Source organism: Cherax quadricarinatus, chromosome 11 (assembly GCF_038502225.1).
Source record: "Cherax quadricarinatus isolate ZL_2023a chromosome 11, ASM3850222v1, whole genome shotgun sequence".
NCBI lineage: Eukaryota > Metazoa > Arthropoda > Malacostraca > Decapoda > Parastacidae > Cherax > Cherax quadricarinatus.
Window position 1 is genome coordinate 55,307,763 of NC_091302.1, and position 19,970 is coordinate 55,327,732.

Sequence of the window (19,970 nt, forward strand, 5' to 3'; positions counted from 1 at the left end):
TCATGTAGTAGAAATATCACTCAGCTCTCACTATTCTTCAGTGCTATTTATAATCTACTGATCAGAAATGCATCACTCGCTTGTTTCCTGTTAATGACTGTAGTATAACCATCAAGTGATATGGCATGCAAAGAGTATGTAACCTTTATTCGGCGCATGTACACACCCTCATTGAAAGGCTATATCCCCCAACCAGCAAACCAGTACTAGGGTCAAATGATGGGGCCCCGTCGTTCGATCAGTACCCAGGTTCAAGCCAATGAGAAGATGGTTTTGGCAATCGCAGAGGTGTTGTGGGTACCACCCGCCTGTCTGCCCTTGTCATTCCCATTCTAGAGCTGGTTGAAGCACGGTCTGCTCTCTAGTGGCTTCTATTCTGCCTTGCTTACCGTGGAGTGCACTAATACCTATTGTTGTACATAGTGTATATAGATGACAGCAACCACCCAGGGGGGTACTACTGTCCTGCCAAGTGAGTGTGAAATGAAAGCCCGTAATTGTTTTACATGATGGTAGGATTGCTGGTGTCTTTTGTCTCTCTCATAAATATGCAAGATTACAGGTATGTCTTGCTACTTCTACTTACACTTAGGTCACACTACACATGTTTATTTATACACACTCATCTGAGTTTTCTTTGATTTTATCTTAATACTTCTTGGTCTTATTACTTTTCCTTTTATATCCATGGGGAAGTGGAATAGGAATCTTTCCTCCGTAAGCCATGCGTGTTGTAAAAGTCAACTAAAATGCCAGGAACAATGGGCTAGTAACCCCCTTTTCCTGTAATAATTACTAAAAAGAATAAGAAGAAAAAAATTGTCAAAGTGGGAAGTCTGAATGTGCGTGGATGTTGTGCAAATGATAAGAAAGAGATAATTGTGGATGTTATGAACGAGAAGAAGCTGGATGTCCTGGCTTTAAGTGAAACAAAGCTGAAGGGGGTGGGAGAGTTTCAGTGGAGAGGAATAAATGGGATTAGGTCAGGGGTTTCAAATAGAGTTAGAGCTAAAGAAGGAGTAGCAATAATGTTGAAGGATAAGTTATGGCAGGAAAAGAGGGACTACAAATGTATTAATTCAAGGATTATGTGGAGCAAAATAAAGGTTGGATGTGAAAAGTGGGTTATAGTAAGCATATATGCACCTGGAGAAGAGAGAAGTGTAGAGGAGAGAGAGAGAGATTTTGGGAAATGTTGAGTGAATGCATAGGGAGTTTTGAACCAAGTGTGAGAGTAATGGTGGTTGGGGATTTCAATGCTAAAGTGGGCAAAAATGTTGTGGAGGGAGTAGTAGGTAAATTTGGGGTGCCAGGGGTAAATGAAAATGGGGAGCCTTTAATTGAGCTATGTGCAGAAAGAGGTTTGGTAATAAGTAATACATATTTTATGAAAAAGAGGATAAATAAATATACAAGGTATGATATAGCACGTAATGAAAGTAGTTTGTTAGATTATGTATTGGTGGATAAAAGGTTGATGGGTAGGCTCCAGGATATACACATTTATAGAGGGGCAACTGATATATCGGATCATTATTTAGTTGTAGCTACAGTTAGAGTAAGAGGTAGATGGGAAAAGAGGAAAATGGCAACAACAAGCAAGAGGGAGGTGAAAGTGTATAAACTAAGGGAGGAGGAAGTTTGGGTGAGATATAAGTAACTATTGGCAGAAAGGTGGGCTGGTGCAAGTATGAGTAGTGGGGAGGGGGTTGAAGAGGGTTGGAATAGTTTTAAAAATGCAGTATTAGAATGTGGGGCAGAAGTTTGTGGTTATAAGAGAGTGGGTGCTGGAGGAATGAGGAGTGATTGGTGGAATGATGAAGTAAAGGGTGTGATAAAAGAGAAAAAGTTAGCTTATGAGAGGTTTTTACAAAGCAGAAGTGTTATAAGAAGAGCAGAGTATATGGAGAGTAAAAGAAAGGTGAAGAGAGTGGTGAGAGAGTGCAAAGGAGAGCAAATGATAGAGGTGGAGAGGCACTGTCAAGAAATTTTAATGAAAATAAGAAAAAATTTTGGAGTTAAACAAGTTAAGAAAGCCTAGAGAACAAATGGATTTGTCACTTAAAAACAGAGTAGGGGAGTTAGTAGATGGGGAGATGGAGGTTTTGGGTAGATGGCGAGAATATTTTGAGGAACTTTTAAATGTCGACGAAGAAAGGGAAGTGGTAATTTCATGCACTGGCCAGGGAGGTATACCATCTTTTAGGAGTGAAGAAGAGAGGGATGCGAGTGTGGGGGAGGTGCGTGAGGCATTACGTAGAATGAAAGGAGGTAAAGCAGCTGGAACTGACAGGATCATGACAGAAATGTTAAAAGCAGGGGGGATATAGTGTTGGAGTGGTTGGTATTTTTGTTTAATAAATGTATGAAAGAGGGGAAGGTACCTAGGGATTGGCAGTGAACATGTATAGTCAGTTTATATAAAGGGAAGGGGGACAAAAGAGATTGTAAAAATTATAGAGGAATAAGTTTACTGAGTATACCAGGAAAAGTATACGGTAGGGTTATAATTGAAAGAATTAGAGGTAAGACAGAATGTAGGATTGCGAATGAGCAAGGAGGATTCAGAGTGCGTAGGGGATGTGTAGATCAAGTGTTTACATTGAGGCATATATGTGAACAGTATTTAGATAAAGGTAGGGAAGTTTTTATTGCATTTATGGATTTAGAAAAGGCATATGATAGAGTGGATAGGGAAGCGATGTGGCAGATGTTGCAAGTATATGGAATAGGTGGTAAGTTACTAAATGCTGTAAAGAGTTTTTATGAGGATAGTGAGGCTCAGGTTAGGGTGTGTAGAAGAGAGGAAGACTACTTCCCGGTAAAAGTAGGTCTTAGACAGGGATGTGTAATGTCACCATGGTTGTTTAATATATTTACAGATGGGGTTGTAAAAGAAGTAAATGCTAGGGTGTTCGGGAGAGGGGTGGGATTAAATTATGGGGAATCAAATACAAAATGGGAATTGACACAGTTGCTTTTTGCTGATGATACTGTGCTCATGGAAGATTCTAAAGAAAAATTGCAAAGGTTAGTGGATGAGTTTGGGAGTGTGTGTAAAGGTAGAAAGTTGAAAGTGAACATAGAAAAGAGTAAGGTGATGAGGGTATTAAATGATTTAAAGAAAAATTGGATATCAAATTGGGGAGGAGTATGGAAGAAGTGAATATTTTCAGATACTTGGGAGTTGACGTGTCGGCGAATGGATTTATGAAGGATGAGGTTAATCATAGTATTGATGAGGGAAAAAAGGTGAGTGGTGTCTTGAGGTATATGTGGAGACAAAAAACGTTATCTATGGAGGCAAAGAAGGGAATGTATGAAAGTACAGTAGTACCAACACTCTTATATGGGTGTGAAGCTTGGGTTGTGAATGCAGCAGCGAGGAGGCGGTTGGAGGCAGTGGAGATGTCCTGTCTAAGGGCAATGTGTGGTGTAAATATTATGCAGAAAATTCGGAGTGTGGAAATTAGGAGAAGGTGTGGAGTTAATAAAAGTATTAGTTAGAGGGCTGAAGAGGGGTTGTTGAGGTGGTTTGGTCATTTAGAGAGAATGGATCAAAGTAGAATGACATGGAGAGCGTATAAATCTGTAGGGGAAGGAAGGCGGGGTAGGGGTCGTCCTCGAAAAGGTTGGAGGGAGAGGGTAAAGGAGGTTTTGTGGGCGAGGGGCTTGGACTTCCAGCAAGCGTGCGTGAGCATGTTAGATAGGAGTGAATGGAGACTAATGGTATTTGGGACCTGACAATCTGTTTGGAGTGTAAGCAGGGTAATATTTAGTGAAGGGATTCAGGGAAACCGGTTATTTTTATATAGCCGGACTTGAGTCCTGGAAATGGGAAGTACAATGCCTGCACTCTAAATGAGGGGTTCAGGATATTAGCAGTTTGGAGGGATGTGTTTGTGTATCTTTATAGGTATATGATTCTAAGCTGTTGTGTTCTGAGCACCTCTGCAAAAACAGTGATTACATGTGAGTGAGGTGAAAGTGTTGAATGATTATGAAAGTATTTTCTTTTTGGGGATTTCCTTTCTTTTTTGGGTCACCCTGCCTCAGTGGGAGATGGCCGAATTTTTAAAAAAAAAAAAAAAAAAAAAAAACTTCTGTTCTTACTTGGTGAAGGATAATATAAGTCAAAAGTTTTTCTGCTGTGTTTATTTTGCTCCCTTTACACCCAGGATAACAGGCCTTTGGATTTGTGGGTTGTAATAAGTGAAAACACAACTGCAAATCTGTCAATACAATTTTTATATTGCACCCATGATAGCCAGACACCTTCATATGGATGACTCAAGGCTTCTCTACTGTATCTGGATTATGAACCATTTGTCAGATCACATTAAAAATTGGAAACTCTCTCTGATGCGAGGCAATGGAGCAAATTTATTTACCTATATCTCCAGGTGCTCTATGAACTGTAAATTTTAGTGTAATAATAATAATAATGTGAGGAATTAATTATTCTAACTGGTTGATGTAAGCAAGAGGCTCAATAGTTAAGGTAACCAATTAGCTGCAAGTACATACTGTACAAAAATTAACTAAAATGAAACATTTATTAACAGAAAGAAAACATGAAGATACTATAAATAATTAGCTTCTTAAATCATGTTATTTTTTAAAGCTCAATAGCCTTTACTGTCTCCCACTGTTTTGTATGTGATAATTCCCAGAGGTAAAGAATTCATTTATTCCAAGGCCTTAACAAAATTGATGAATTTTGATGCATACCCAAAGTAATAATGCTCATCTGTTTGGCAGTGCATTATTACTTTGGGGTGAATGTTCAAAGTATTTCATACTATATCATATAGCCCATAACTTTCAAAAGCAAGGTCTACCTCACATTGAGGAGAATTGGCCATCAGCATACTAGTAAAAAAATCCAAAATTTAAAATACAATAACTGCAAACTGACGGGTTCCAACAATGTTATATGGTGTGAAGTATGGGTTGTAAACACTGCAGCAGGGAGGCTGAAGGCAAGAGAGATGTTGAATTTGAGGGCAATGTGTGGTGAATATTATGCACAGAATTTGGAGTATATAAAGTAGAAGAAAGTGTGGGGATACTAAAAGCATAATTCAGAAGGTCGAGGAGGGGCTCATGAAGTGATTTGGGCATTTATAGATGGAGGAAAACAGGATGACTAAAAGAGTATACATGTATAAAGCTGGGATGGAGAAGAGGGGTAGTGGTTATCCTACGAAGGGTTACATGGAGGGGTTAAAAGCGGTTTTGAATGCAAGGGGTTTGAATATCCAACAGGCTTGCTTGAGCATATTAGAGTGGAAGAAAGTGGTTTTACAACTCAAATGTGTTGCTGGAGTATCTGCAAAGTAACATTTATGAAAGGCTTCAGGAAAACCAGTTAGCCAGACTTAAGTCCTGGAGGTGGGAAGTGTTGTGTGTGCACTCAAAAGGCAGGGTAAGGATGGTACAATTCAGTGCCATCTGAACTGTGACGTCAGCACACTTCTGGCAAGACAGTGATGTAATGAATGATGGTGAATGTGCTTTGTCTTTATTTGGGTCACCCTACGTGGGTGAGACAACAAGTGTGTTTAAAAACAAAAAAAAAGTTGGAGAAGCATTATGGAATGTGTGATTCAGAAAAGTGAGAGAAAATGCTAATACACAATAGAAAAAAAAAATTCACATGAGACAGAATCTTATATCATATAATGGAGAACAAAGATTTAAATGGCAAGAACAATAAATTAAACTTCTAGGTACAGTAGAGCCCCACTTTATAGAGTTTCACCTTATGGCACTCCGCTAATACAGACATTTCAAATTATGACCAAAACTCGCTACACAGCTCCCCTCACCTGACTTTCTAATACAGCCACCGCGCCCCACTCGGTTTGTTTACATTCTCCGTGAGCTCCATGAGCACCAAGTCTCTCCATTATGTCTGGAAACTTCCAAAATTTCAAGTGTTTTAAAGTTATTTCATGTTTTATATATACATACTATGATAATAATACTTATATGTACCTGTACCTAAATAAAATTACACACTGTGCTGGCATGCAGATACACATTAAAATTGCTAAGAGTGTCTTATTAGTCTTGAGGATGCCATATTAATAATGTTAATAATAATGTGCAATAATAATAACTCTGAGGCATGTTAAATGTAGAATATTTACGTTAATATAAACATTTTCATTACTCCACCTATAATATTTTTTTTCAAAATCATATAATAAACATGCTACATAACATATAAACATGATAAATACACCCCATAAATTAACATTAATATGAGATGTTACGTACATGAACTGAAACCAAACGCACTCGTCTGCTTGTTTACGTAACTTCGCTTCTCTCTCCTCTCTCATTTATTCCCTCTCTCTCTCTCTCTCGTTTATCTGTTTTACCTCGTTTACCTCTCACCCTACATTAAGACTACATATATTTTAAGGTAAGTAATGAGTGTACTGTGTTTGTATTTTACTTTTTTATTGTTTTAAATGCCTCTAGTTCTACTGCTAAATTAATATGTTAGTGTAAACTTGTTATCTGGCATTTATATGCATTTACAAGTGAAAAAAATGGCATTCTGCTTTCCGGCGGTAGCCTGGAACCTAACCTGCCATATAAGTGGGGCCCTACTGTACTTTAATATCATGGAATGGATGTGCTGTAACTTAACCACCACCCTGTAAGGCCACATTTAAGCATTTTTTTTTTATGCTTTCTATAAAGACATGTGTCCATTCTCAGTCTGTGGGAAGAATTCAACAAGTATATATCACAAATAGATCTGGTTATGTACACCTACCATCCGACTTACGACCTGCTCAACATACAACCATTCGACTTACGACCGTGTTTCGTATGCCAAATTTCTGGGAAATAAACAACTGTTTGTGTTGTAAACAGTGTTTATCCTAAACCTTACAGTATAAAATACAATACTAACAGCATAAAAAGTAAAGTAAAAAGTGAAATACCAAAATAAAACAATAAAATAAAGCCATTACAAAAATGTGATGTTGATATTCAGTAGTAAGGTTCGACTTATATCCATTTCGACTTACGAATGGTTGGTAGGAACCAAACTCAGTCGTAAGTCAGATGGTACCTGTACAATGAAGCCATTGTTGTAAAAATCTCTCAAATATATAAGGAATAAGACCACACTATTGAACCTAATTGATTTTTCTATGAAGGTTTCAAACCAATGCTCTTTATGTAATTATCCTTGAACTTACTCAAAAAAGTATTGCTACTGTATACTTTTCAAATTGTACTTTATCATGTACATACTTACTACTGTACAAACTAACCTTTGAGTGCTCCGCCACTTCATGATGGCATCTCGTAGTGTTATCTCAAGTCTTTCTTTCAGCTGGTCAATTTGCTTTGTGTCCACATCAGGAAACATAAGTTGCTGGGGCTGAACACTTGGTAACCCTGGATCTGGCTGTGAACGAGAGAAGAAAGGTCGCCAACCAGATCCTTGAACATCAAAATGAACTCGAGGAGGATCATCATATTTCTGAACATTAGCCCATATCTGAAAAAATAATAAATTTTTTAATTTAATGATCTGCAAGTATTCAAGCATCATATATACATTAGATAAATTACATTAAAAAACAAGCAGTAAAACCACATGTGGGTTTACTGCATTAGGTAAAAATCCAAATTTTAACTAATAAGAGCAAATACCATGCAACGATTGTTCGGTTATCTGCTCTAAAAAGGGATAGGGGAAATAGTTCAGACAATTAAAAATGTAGAAAGGATTAAACAAAACAGAATGACTTCAAGAGTGTATAAGTCTGTAGTGAAGGGAAGGCAGGGTAGGGGTCGGCCTAGAAAAGGTTGGAGGGAGGGGGTAAAGGAGGTTTCGTGTGCGAGGGGCTTGGATTTCCAGCAGGCGTGCATGAGCGTGTTAGATAGGAGCAAATGGAGACCAAGTGGTTTTTAGGACTTGACATGTTGTTGAAGTGTAAGCAAGATACGTATAGTGGAACCTCGGTTTTCATACATCCCGGTTTTCATAGGATTCGGTTTTTGACAACTTTTTCTGTCAGAGTTTTGTCCCAGTTTTCGTACATCACCTCGGTTTTCGTAGAGTTGACAATGAGCTGACAATGGTTTATACTGAATGCATCCACCCGCCCGCCCACATCACTCGGCCACTCAAGTGCCAAGTGACTCAATCTACCATTGTTTATCATTGGGTGAGCATCACTCCGTGCATTCAGCCGAAACATTTCATAATAATCCATTGTTTTTTGTGCTTGTTTATTGAGTGCAACTGCTAAATAAGCCACCATGGGGCCAAAGAAAGTTCCGAGTGTCAGCCCTTTGATAAAGAAGGCAAGAAACATGATAGAATTCAAAAAAGAAGTCATAGCTAAGTACAAAAGTGGCATATGGGTGGCAAATCTCGCCAGGATGTACAGGAAATCCAGGAAATCAGTGATTGAGTATCAAAATGGTATACAATACCGACAGGTTGATAGGTGAGACACATAGGCAACATTTAGTCAACTTTATTCCGAAACGTTTCGCCTAGACGGTAGGCTTCTTCAGTCGAGTACAGAAAGTAGGCAGGAGCAGTAGAGATGTGAAGACGATGTAATCAGTCCATCACCCTTGAAGTCGTAGATTTGAGGTTGCCAGTCCCTCAGCCTGGAGAATTTCTGTTCCAAAGTCTAGACTCTGGAACAGAAGAAGCCTACTGTGTAGGCGAAACGTTTCGGAATAAAGTTTCCTAAATGTTGTCTATGTGTCTCACCTATCAAAATCAGTGATTAAGGACGTGTGCAAAGTGGAGTGAGTTGCATAGTTTTGTGGAGGAATATCACCCTAACAAAGCTGTTGCAAGCCATGTCTGCAACATGTTCAATGACAATGCCTCGTCCCATTTTAGGCAAATCTTAGAGATGCCAGAAACAGACCACTCTGGACAGATTTTTTGTCCGACAGAGGCACCGTGACTCTCAAGCTGGGCCTAGTGCCAGTAAAAGACAAAGAAGGGAAGTAACCCTGGATAGGGCCTTGATACCTGAAGTCCTTATGGAAGGGGATTTCCCTTCCAAAAATAACCTCTCCACCCTCTCCCCTCCTTGCTGTCTTCCATATGCCAACAAGAGTCTTCAATACAGGTAAAAGTGATGTTAAATGTTCATTTATCCATTTCATTAGTCATTTACAGTGGACCCCCGCATAACGATCACCTCCGAATGTGACCAATTATGTAAGTGTATTTATGTAAGTGCGTTTGTACGTGTATGTTTGGGGGTCTGAAATGGACTAATCTACTTCACAATATTCCTTATGGGAACAAATTCGGTCAGTAATGGCACCTGAACATACTTCTGGAGAGAAAAAATATCGTTAACCGGGGGGTCCACTGTATATTTATTTCTCATTATTTTCTGTATGTAAATGTATTTTTTGTTAATATTTTTGGGTGTCTGGAACAGATTAATTGGATTTAAATTATTTCTTATGGGAAATATTGCTTCAGTTTTCGTACAATTCGATTTTCGTCGGACTTTCTGAAACGAATTAATCATGAAAACCGAGGTTCCACTGTAACATTTATGAAAGGATTCAGGGAAACCAGCAGGCAGGACTTGAGTCCTGGAGATGGGAAGTACAGTGCTGGCACTCTGAAGGAGGGGTGTTAATGTTGCAGTTTTATAACTGTAGTGTAAGCATGCCTCTGGCAAGACAGTGATGGAGTGAATGATGATGAAAGTTTTCCTTTTTTAGGGCGACCCTGCCTTGGCAGGAAATGGCCAATGTGTTAATAAAAAATAAATATATGTAATTAAAAACTTTGAATTATGAGTAAGTTATTTCTTAACTAACTTGATAGTATAAACCACTATAATTACAGTATTCTGATACCGTATCGTATGTTGATATAATTAAAAAATTTTGACCAATGTCTACAACAGCATCAATATAAGCATAAAATGAACATGTACCAAATTTAATGCACTTGATAAACAAATATTAAGGAAAATAGTTCGTTAGTAAAGCCTGCAAAAAGAAATAAAAAATTTCCATATTTCATGATCAATTTCTACCCAAAAAATATGAATGCCATACACCTCACCTGTACCAAATGTTCACACTATAGGGTATACTAAAAACAATAATAATAATAAAAAAAAAAGGGAGATTGAATAAAATTGTAACTAAACTCAACTCAACACTGTTGCACTGGTAACCTCTTGATGATTAAAATATTAAATTGGAATGTTTTTATGTGGACACTGCTCATAGCACACACACTTAAACAGAGCATTTTTATTAGAACATCATTAATTTTCATGTTCAAAAATTATAGTAAAGCAGTTTTGCCTGGGTTTACATGCAATGAAAGTTTTAAAAAAGTGGCTCAGACCTGAAAACTTCTGTTCAGAGATCTATATGGCCATGGGAAAGCTGGTTGCTGACACTGGATAAATATGGTATATGTTGTAATGGCTCTTTTAACTTCAACAAACTATTGCTCAGCAGTCACATAAACATTTCCAAACACTTCTTTATCAACAAGCAAGAGAACAAGGAATTCAGAGAAGGATAAATTCTTTGTTGTTTCTATTATAAAATGAGAAAATTTTGTAGGTAAATGTGCAATGGCATCATAAGAAATGAGCAGCATCATTTAATAAACACAGACCACCCATGGCCATCTATTGCACAGATAAACTATATAACCATCCCTAAACACTTCTACAACAACATGCAAAAGAACAAGGAATTTAAAGTATAATTCCTCCTTGTCACTATTATAAATACGAAAATTTTATATTAATTTGTCTCGTGTCAACTGATTCAATGTATGAGAGGCATCAGCTGATAAAACAAATGGCTCACAGCCAATTACTGCTTAGTACTCACATAAATATCTCTGAACACTTAAGATATGATAAAATACTTCCTTGTCACTATTATAAATGAGAAATTGTATAGCAAGTTGTGTGATGGTGCCATTTCATGAAACGTATGAGTCGAGTCAGATGATAAAACAAAGATGTCTCAGAGATCTACCACTCACTATTCACAAAATTCCTCCAACACTTATTTATCAGCAAAGGGAAAAACAAAGAATTTAAAATATAAAATTCTTCCTTGTCACTATTATAAACAAGAAAATTGTATATAAGCTGTGTGATGGTGTCATTTGATGAGATATACAAGTTGAGTCAGCTGATTAAACGGACGACCCACAACTATCTACTGTGCATTCAGCTACACAATCATTTCCAAACATCTCTACATCAACAAGCAAGAAAAACAAAGAATTTATGGTAGGGTAAAACTCTTTCTTGTTGCTTTTTTAAGAATACTGTGTGTAAAATTTGTAAGTCACTGGTGGCATATTAGTGCCATGCTAATTTTCTTAATAGGATGAGAGGGTATACTGCGTCAGACTAGCATCGAACACTAATTTCCTGTGGGCCTTTCAAGTAATTTTATTTACTAAGTTTTTATTTAGGATATGGTTTCAAAACATATTTCTAGATCAACAAGCAATGCCATCTGCAATATATTTTCTCAAAACCTTCATTATTTTTGATGCACTAAACCCATACATTATTCATATTTCATAGTGCAAAATTACGAAAAGCACCGATTTCGAGAATGTAACTCTCATGCTCTTTGAGGTTTGCCTTTACGTACTTCAATACATGTCCTACTATAAATTTTAATACAATCATATAAAAATTGTCTAGATGCAGCATAATTATACCTAACATTTAAAAGTAAATTAAACATAAGTGTTGAATGATGATGAAATTTTTTTCTTTCTTTTGGGTTTTTCTTTCTTTTTGGGTCACCCTGCCTCGGTGGGAAACAGCCGACGTGTTATAAAAAATAAATAAATACTATAGTTTATTAGTTTGCTCCTTAGACACATTAGTAACTTTGGAGTAACCTGTTGGATTACTCACCAAGGAGCACAGAATATACATTACAACTGAATAAACTTACATTGTCCTGATTAACAAGCATATAAACAGCACTGAGAGGACTGAAGGCATCTCTGGCACCAAAGCATTGAGCTGTTGAGGCATTCCATACCAGCCACATGTCATTATCTTCATGGGTCAGTACATAGCATGTCTCACCCTCAGGAATTCCACTCCCTGGCAAAGTATTTAAAAATGATCAGAAGAGATTGTCAGCTTGCATCTGAGATACAATTTTATATTAATAAGATGAGTGAGACTGTGTTACAGGAATAATATCTTCTGGTTCAACATTATAAAATATACATGTCCGCCTGGAGCATTGCAGACACTGCAAGGCTCCAGGCAGACATCAACCAAATCTTTCAGTGGGCTGCAGAAAACAATATGAAGTTCAACGATGAGAAATTTCAATTACTCAGATATGGTAAACACGAGGAAATTAAATCTTCATCAGAGTACAAAACAAATTCTGGCCACAAAATAGAGCGAAACACCAACGTCAAAGACCTGGGAGTGATCATGTCGGAGAATCTCATCTTCAAGGACCGTAACATTGTATCAATCGCATCTGCTAGAAAAATGACAGGATGGATAATGAGAACCTTCAAAACGAGGGATGCCAAGCCCATGATGACACTCTTTAGGTCACTTGTTCTATCTAGGCTGGAATATTGCTGCACACTAACAGCACCTTTCAAGGCAGGTGAAATTGCTGACCTAGAAAATGTACAGAGAACCTTCACGGCACGCATAACGGAGATAAAACACCTCAATTACTGGGAGCGCTTGAGGTTCCTGAACCTGTATTTCCTGGAACGCAGGCAGGAGAGATACATGATTATATACACCTGGAAAATCCTAGAGGGACTAGTACCGAACTTGCACACGAAAATCACTCACTACGAAAGCAAAAGACTTGGCAGACGATGCAACATCCCCCCAATGAAAAGCAGGGGTGTCACTAGCACGTTAAGAGACCATACAATAAGTGTCAGGGGCCCGAGACTGTTCAACTGCCTCCCAGCATACATAAGTGGGATTACCAACAGACCCCTGGCAGTCTTCAAGCTGGCACTGGACAAGCACCTAAAGTCGGTTCCTGACCAGCCGGGCTGTGGCTCATACGTTGGTTTGCGTGCAGCCAGCAGTAACAGCCTAGTTGATCAGGCTCTGATCCACCAGGAGGCCTGGTCACAGACCGGGCCGCGGGGGCGTTGACCCCCGGAACTCTCTCCAGGTAAACTCCAGGTAATAGCATTATTAAAGAAAATACTGTTGTATTTTCATAATTTTTAACAAAATATTACAATAAATTAAAAAAGTACACATTAAAATCTATAGTGTTTGAATGTGGATTAACAGAGCAAACTGTATACTATGTTAACCTATTAACTATGGCATAACTGGAAATTAACTTTCCTGTGTGGGAGACAAGATTTTGAAAATCAAAAAATCTTTTTTTACATATAAAAGAGTGCATTTTTAAGAATCAAATGAGTGGAATCAGAAAACTTACAATTTTATGGTGTGTTGAAACAGCATAAAACATGATCATTTATCAGCAAAAGCGTTGTAAATGCACCAGCGATATTTAAGTTTTACAATTTTTTTTTTTTAACACACAGGCTGTCTCTCACTGAAGCAGGGTGACCCAAAAGAAGAAACACTTTCACCATCACTGTCTTGCCAGAGGCATGGTGATAATAAGTTCAGATGCCCCTCCAAACTGCAAATATACCTAACATTCCTGCAGAGTGCAAGCACTGTACTTCCCACCTCCAGAACTCAAGTCTAGCTAATTGGTTTCCCTGAATCCCTTTGCAAAATGAAAGAGTTTGAACAGTGGAGAATGAGGGCCCTCACAATGAATTTTACCTTGCTCTCTTCAACAGATCATCAAGTCCAAAAAAAAACTTTGCCTCCACTCCTATTTATCATGCTCACACAAGCTTGCTGGATGTTCAAGCCCCTTTCACACAAAACTTCCTTTGCTCCCTCTCTTCAACCTTCTCTAGGGTAACCCTTCCCCTGCCTTCCCTCCACTACAGATTTATACACCCCAAAGTCATCCTATTTTGTTCCATCCTCTATAAATGTCCAAACCACCTCAACAAACCATCCTACATCTCCTAATCTTCAAACTATGAATTCTCTCCATAATATTTACACCACACATTGCCCTTAGACATGACACCTCCACTGCTTCCAGCCTCCTCTTCACTGCAACATTCACAATCCATGCTTCACACCTGTAACATTCTTTGTCTCCACAGATACCTCAATGCACCACCAACCTTCTTCCCCCCATCAATTCTATGGTTGACCTCATCTTTCATATACCCATCCCTCGACAAATCCACTCCCAAGTATCTGAACACATTCACTTCCTCCATACTCCCAATCAGTCATTACCTAAACTGTTTGTTATCTTCATCACCTTGTTCTTTCCTATGTACACTTTTAATTGCTTCTTTTACATACCCTTCCAAATTTGTTCACCAACCTTTGCAACTTTTGTTCAGAATCTCCATCAGCATAAATTAACTGAGATAACTCCTATTTGATTCTGCATATTTTAATCTCACATCTCTCCAACACATTAGCATTCACTGCTTTTACAACCCCATTTATATGTTAAACAACCATTATCATATCACGCATTTGCTTACTGGAAAATAATCTCCCTCTATCCTACATACCCTAATCTGAGATACATTATTATCATAAAAATTCTTAACTGCTTCAGCAATTTACCAGTTATTCCATATACTTGCAACATATGCGACTTTGCTTCCCTATCCACCCTATCACATGCCTTTTCTAAATTCAAATACTGTTCACTTATATGCTTCAATGTAAGCACTCATTCCACACATACCCTACCCTTCCTAAAGCCTCCTTGTTTATTTGCATTCTGCTCTCCATCTTACTCTTAATTCTTTTGATAATAATCTACCATAATCTTTACCAGGAATACTCGACAGGTTTTTCTTTTTTTTAACACATCGGCCATTTCCCACCAAGGCAGGGTGACCCAAAAAAGTAAGAAAAGCCCAAAAAGAAAGAAAAAACTTTCATCATTCAACACTTTCACCATCACTCATGCATAATCAATGTCTGTGCGGAGGCACTCAGATACGACAGCTTAGATGTCCCTCCAAACTGCCAATATCTCAAAACCCTCCTTTAAAGTGCAGGCTTATTCCCCTATAATTTTTACACGATCTTTCATTTCCCTTTCCTTTATACAAAGGAACTATACATACTCTCTGCCAATCCCTAGGTACCTTCCCCTCTTTCATACATTATTGAACAAAAGTACCAACTACAACAAAATTATATCCCCACCTGATTTTAACATTTCTGTCTTGATCCCATCAATCCAAGCTGCTTTACCCTCTTTTATTTTACCCACTGCCTCAGGCACCTTCACCACTCTCACATTTGGCTCTTCCTCACTCCTGAAGATAAGATTTTGTCTGGATTTTTAACCCCAAAGGGTTAGCCACCCAGGATAACCCAAGAAAGTAAGGGTGCCATCGAGGACTGTCTGTCTTATTTCCACTGGGGTCCTTAAATCTTACCCCCCAGGATGCAACCCACACCAGTCCACTAACACCTAGGTACCTACTTGCTTGCTAGGTGAATGGGACAGCAGGTGTAAGGAAACATGCTCAATGTTTTCACCCTTGCCAGGGATCGAACCACAGACACTCGGTGTGTGAGGCAAGAGTGCTACCTACTAGGCCATGGGACACCTACAAGAATGTTACTATAACATGAAATCACTGTCTCCCTTTCTTCATCAACATTTAACAGCTCCTCAAAATATTCCCGCCATCTTCCCAACACCAACTCCCCATCTAATAACTCTCCTCTTCTGTTACAATACTTCGTATCAAAAAGGAAATTCTCGGCACTGTACAGGTATTAAAAAAATGTCTTTCACAGACATTTTATTAATTAAATGTTAATATAATATCACATGTGGTAAGAAAGGCATAAAAGCCAGCATTAATGACTCACCTAAAAGAAGGAAAGCTGTTTTGCCAAGGTGAAGGAAGAAGTTTGTCAGCAAGACTGCATGCTCCTCTTCATCTCCAGTCAACATAGACAAAAATTGCTGAATAAAATATCATAGGTAAAATATCTTAATAAGAAAACTTTAATGTAAAGGGATTACATATTTTATTAATTTTTCCGATGACTGTGGAGCTGAAAAGTTAACAATTCAAAATAATAAAATAGTTTAAGCACTACAAGTATTGTACCAAATTTGTGCTGTTTGTTTTGTCTGGTTAATTTTACATTTGCCAAGAATTAAACCCCAACATAGTTTTTTTTTTTTTTTAACATGCTGGCCATCTCCCACCGAGGCAGGGTGGCTTGAAAAAGAAACACTTTCACCATCATTCACACTATCACTGTCTTGCCAGAGGCGCACAGATACGACACTTCAGATATCACTCCAAACACCAAATAATCCTAAACTCTTCCTTTAGAGTGCAGGCACTGTACTTTCCACCTCCAGGACTCAAGTCCAGCTAACTGGTTTCCCTGCACTTTTGTACGTAATCCCTTTGGTAATTTTAATGTTACTCTAATAAATCAGTACATAATGTATCAAAATATCATCTAAAGTTTGATCTCTAATTTAGGAGTTAATTGTGAAGAAAATAAAATATTATACATACTGTACTTGTATAGTGATGTATACTACTGTACCAGTATATACTGTACTATTATACTGAATCTCTCATAAAATATATAATCACTTCATCTTTTGAGAAAGTGTTTTCTGCTTGCACAATAACTTTTGAATAATAAAAATGCAAGAAATCATCATGTAAATGGCATGTCTGCAGATATCCTCAACTAAGACCTACCTCAGAATTGGCCCATATGTCACAAGCTCCTGGGAAAAGGGTCATATCTGCAAGGGCTGGTATCAGGGAGACATACCATGCCACACGATGTGCAGTTTCAACTAAGTTTTCATCTGTCGGGAAATGGAACTACTATAATGACAATGACTTCCAATATGAATGTACAGTGAAACGATACACAAATAACCCGCACATAAAAGAGAGAAGCTTGTGGCGACGTTTCGGTCTGACTTGGACCATTTACAAAGTGTGACTTTGCAAATGGTCCAAGTCGGACCGAAACGTCGTCTTAAGCTTCCCTCTTTTATGTGCAGGTTATTTGTGTATCGTTCCAGTCACGGTATTGTGCCTTTTTTTGTTATTTACAGTGGAACCCCAAGTTTTGGCCATAATTTGTTCCAGAAGGCTGTTTGAGTGCCATTACCAAACGAATTTGTTCCCATAAGGAATAATGTAAATTAGATTAGCCCGTTTCAGACCCCAAAAAATACATTTACAAAAGCACTTACAATAATACACTTACATAATTGTTTGAGTTGGGAGGTGGCCAAAACTCGGGGTACCACTGTACCAACATTTGGCTTGAACGTACAATTAAAAACACTCAAGTCGTGCACTCATAGTTTGTGTTTTCAATATTATGCCATTAAAATTTAGGTTTCATTTCCATTAGAAGTGTACCATTTCCATTAAGGCACGCCAGGCGGAATTCATTTCCACTGGTGGTGTTCATTTCCATTAAGGAGTGCTGCGACAAGCAGGAGACTCATCACTATTCATTGGGTAACTTCTTTGTTTTAGCAGTGCAGGGGAGGGTGAGTGGATGTAAACAGTCTCCTATGCAAGTCAGTGTATCTGGATGCATGCCAAGGGATTTTAGCTCTGTGTTCATCACTCAGTTTTTCCTTCTTTTTATCACCCCATCTTGTCTATCAATATTTATCATGGCATCCAACAAAGTGAATCAAGGAAGAAAATTAATCATGAAACTATACCTATTTTGAAAAAAATTATGAGGTAACTGAGATGCTGAAGAGTGATGCACATGTCATGGAGATGGCACGAGTGTTTGATGTTAGAGAATTAACAATTTGCTTAATTTGAGACAATAAGATTAATCCTTAATGTGATAGTAAAAAGAATGAGGAACAAGTCATTAGAGCTATATTAAACAAAAAGTTCATTAAATGAGTGGACTGCAAATAAACAAAAAAATGGTGTTCCACTTGATGGCCTTATTAGTAGGAAAAAAGCCTGATCACACTATATGACAGTGAAAAGACAGTCTTAAAGAAGTACACATTGAGTTCTGGATGATTTAATCAGTTTAAAATGAACAATGGCCTGTATAAAGACTTTAGCTGCAAGGTAAAATAAATCAGTGGTGTATGACAGAATACACTCCACTGTAACAATCAACTAATGAAGATGCATCAACATCCCAAGATCCCCAATCTTCAACATCACATCATCAGCCCTAACATCAACCTGGTCCCAGTAGGGTCAGTCACCCTATCCACTCACTTAGGGATGTTAAGCATCATCAGCCTGACTTGAAGGTAACAAATACTGTACAGTAGCTACATGTACTTTCTCCTTTTTGACTGTCTGACTTCACTAGAGTTCAGGTATTTCACAGAGCATATTCACCAATAAAATATTATTTTTTGAAGAATTATGATACCAATTTTTTTTTTTACATAACCCATGTGAGTTATTCTAGGTAGTAGGTTGGTAGACAGCAACCGCCCAGGGAGGTACTACCGTCCTGCCAAGTGAGTGTAAAACGAAAGCCTGTAATTGTTTTACATGATGGTAGGATTGCTGGTGTCCTTTTTTTCTGTCTCATAAACATGCAAGATTTCAGGTACGTCTTGCTACTTCTACTTACACTTAGGTCACACTACACATGCATGTACAAGCATATATATGTATATATACACATCCCTCTGGGTTTTCTTCTATTTTCTTTCTAGTTCTTGTTGTTGTTTATTTCCTCTTATCTCCATGGGGAAGTGGAACAGAATTCTTCCTCCGTAAGCCATGCGTGTTGTAAGGGGCGACTAAAATGCCAGGAGCAAGGGGCTAGTAACCCCTTCTCCCGTATAAATTACTAAATTTAAAAAGAGAAACTTTCGTTTTTCTTTTTGGGCCACCCTGCCTTGGTGGGATACGGCCGGTTTGTTGAAAAAAAAAAAAAAAAAAAAAATGTGAGTTATCAATGTCCACCATACTAAATTTTCAATTACCATATGCTATATTTTCCCCACATCATTCTGCACGAATATTCTTACCAAAATTAAGCAGTAACTTAAAGATATGTATGAATCAGGATGGAAAATATTAATTTCAGCGACTAGAAAAAGTGAGAATTAATTATCATCAGTCAAACAGATACCTTTATAATACTGCAGTTTATTTCTAGCTGGTTCTGCCAGACATGCTTTGCATAATTATAGTTCACTTTAATTTACATAAACAAATGGAAAAAACATTACTGTGTACCTAAGGAAAATCAATTATATTTGTTAATAATTTATAATTTTCCATGGGTAAGTGGAACAGAATTCTTCCTCCGTAAGCCGTGCATGTCGTAAGAGGCGACTAAAATGCCGGGAGCAAGGGGCTAGTAACCCCTTCTCCTGTATGCATTACTAAAGTTATAGAGAGAAACTTTTGTTTTTCTTTTTGGGCCACCCTGCTTTGGTGGGATATGTCTGGTTTGTTGAAAGAAGAAGAATTTATAATCTCTGATACATTGTTTCCTTTGAAAATGTCCATTTCTTGAGAGGGCGGACTCATATAGTATTTTCTTCATACATTTGTCAAAAATTCTACACGATTTTTCAACTATTTTATAAGAATAACAGTTGTCACTTGTTTTAACTAAGAAACAAAATGTGTTGAATGAATAAGGACTCAAATATATGTACTAGTTACAGAGGCTCCCCACATCTGCGAGGGTTAGGGGATCAAGAACCTCACGAATCTCGGAAATTCGCGAATGTTTGGTGTGCAAATATGATGTAGGGAAATATAACAATACTGTACTGTAGCATTCGAGAATGTTTTGATGCACAAATATAGTGTAGGGAAATATAATAATAGCATTTACTTAGCC

The 19,970-nt window shown here is 37.8% G+C and overlaps 1 protein-coding gene and 1 long non-coding RNA gene across 8 annotated transcripts in view; one reads left to right on the forward strand and one right to left on the reverse strand.

Annotated features, from left to right (window-relative positions):
* Positions 1–19,970, reverse strand: part of Cc2d2a (Coiled-coil and C2 domain containing 2A) — a 95,229-nt gene that overhangs the window by 19,339 nt on the left and 55,920 nt on the right. For all 5 annotated transcript variants that reach the window (XM_070084181.1, XM_053775095.2, XM_053775097.2 and 2 more), the window contains 4 exons: positions 16,850–16,962; positions 15,990–16,086; positions 11,983–12,137; positions 7,302–7,531 (listed from right to left, as the gene is read on the reverse strand). In XM_070084181.1, coding sequence (XP_069940282.1) covers positions 7,302–7,531; positions 11,983–12,137; positions 15,990–16,086; positions 16,850–16,962 — 595 coding nt within the window. The remainder of the gene's footprint in view (positions 1–7,301; positions 7,532–11,982; positions 12,138–15,989; positions 16,087–16,849; positions 16,963–19,970) is intronic.
* Positions 1–19,970, forward strand: part of LOC128687580 (uncharacterized) — a 62,087-nt gene that overhangs the window by 19,326 nt on the left and 22,791 nt on the right. The window lies entirely within an intron of this gene.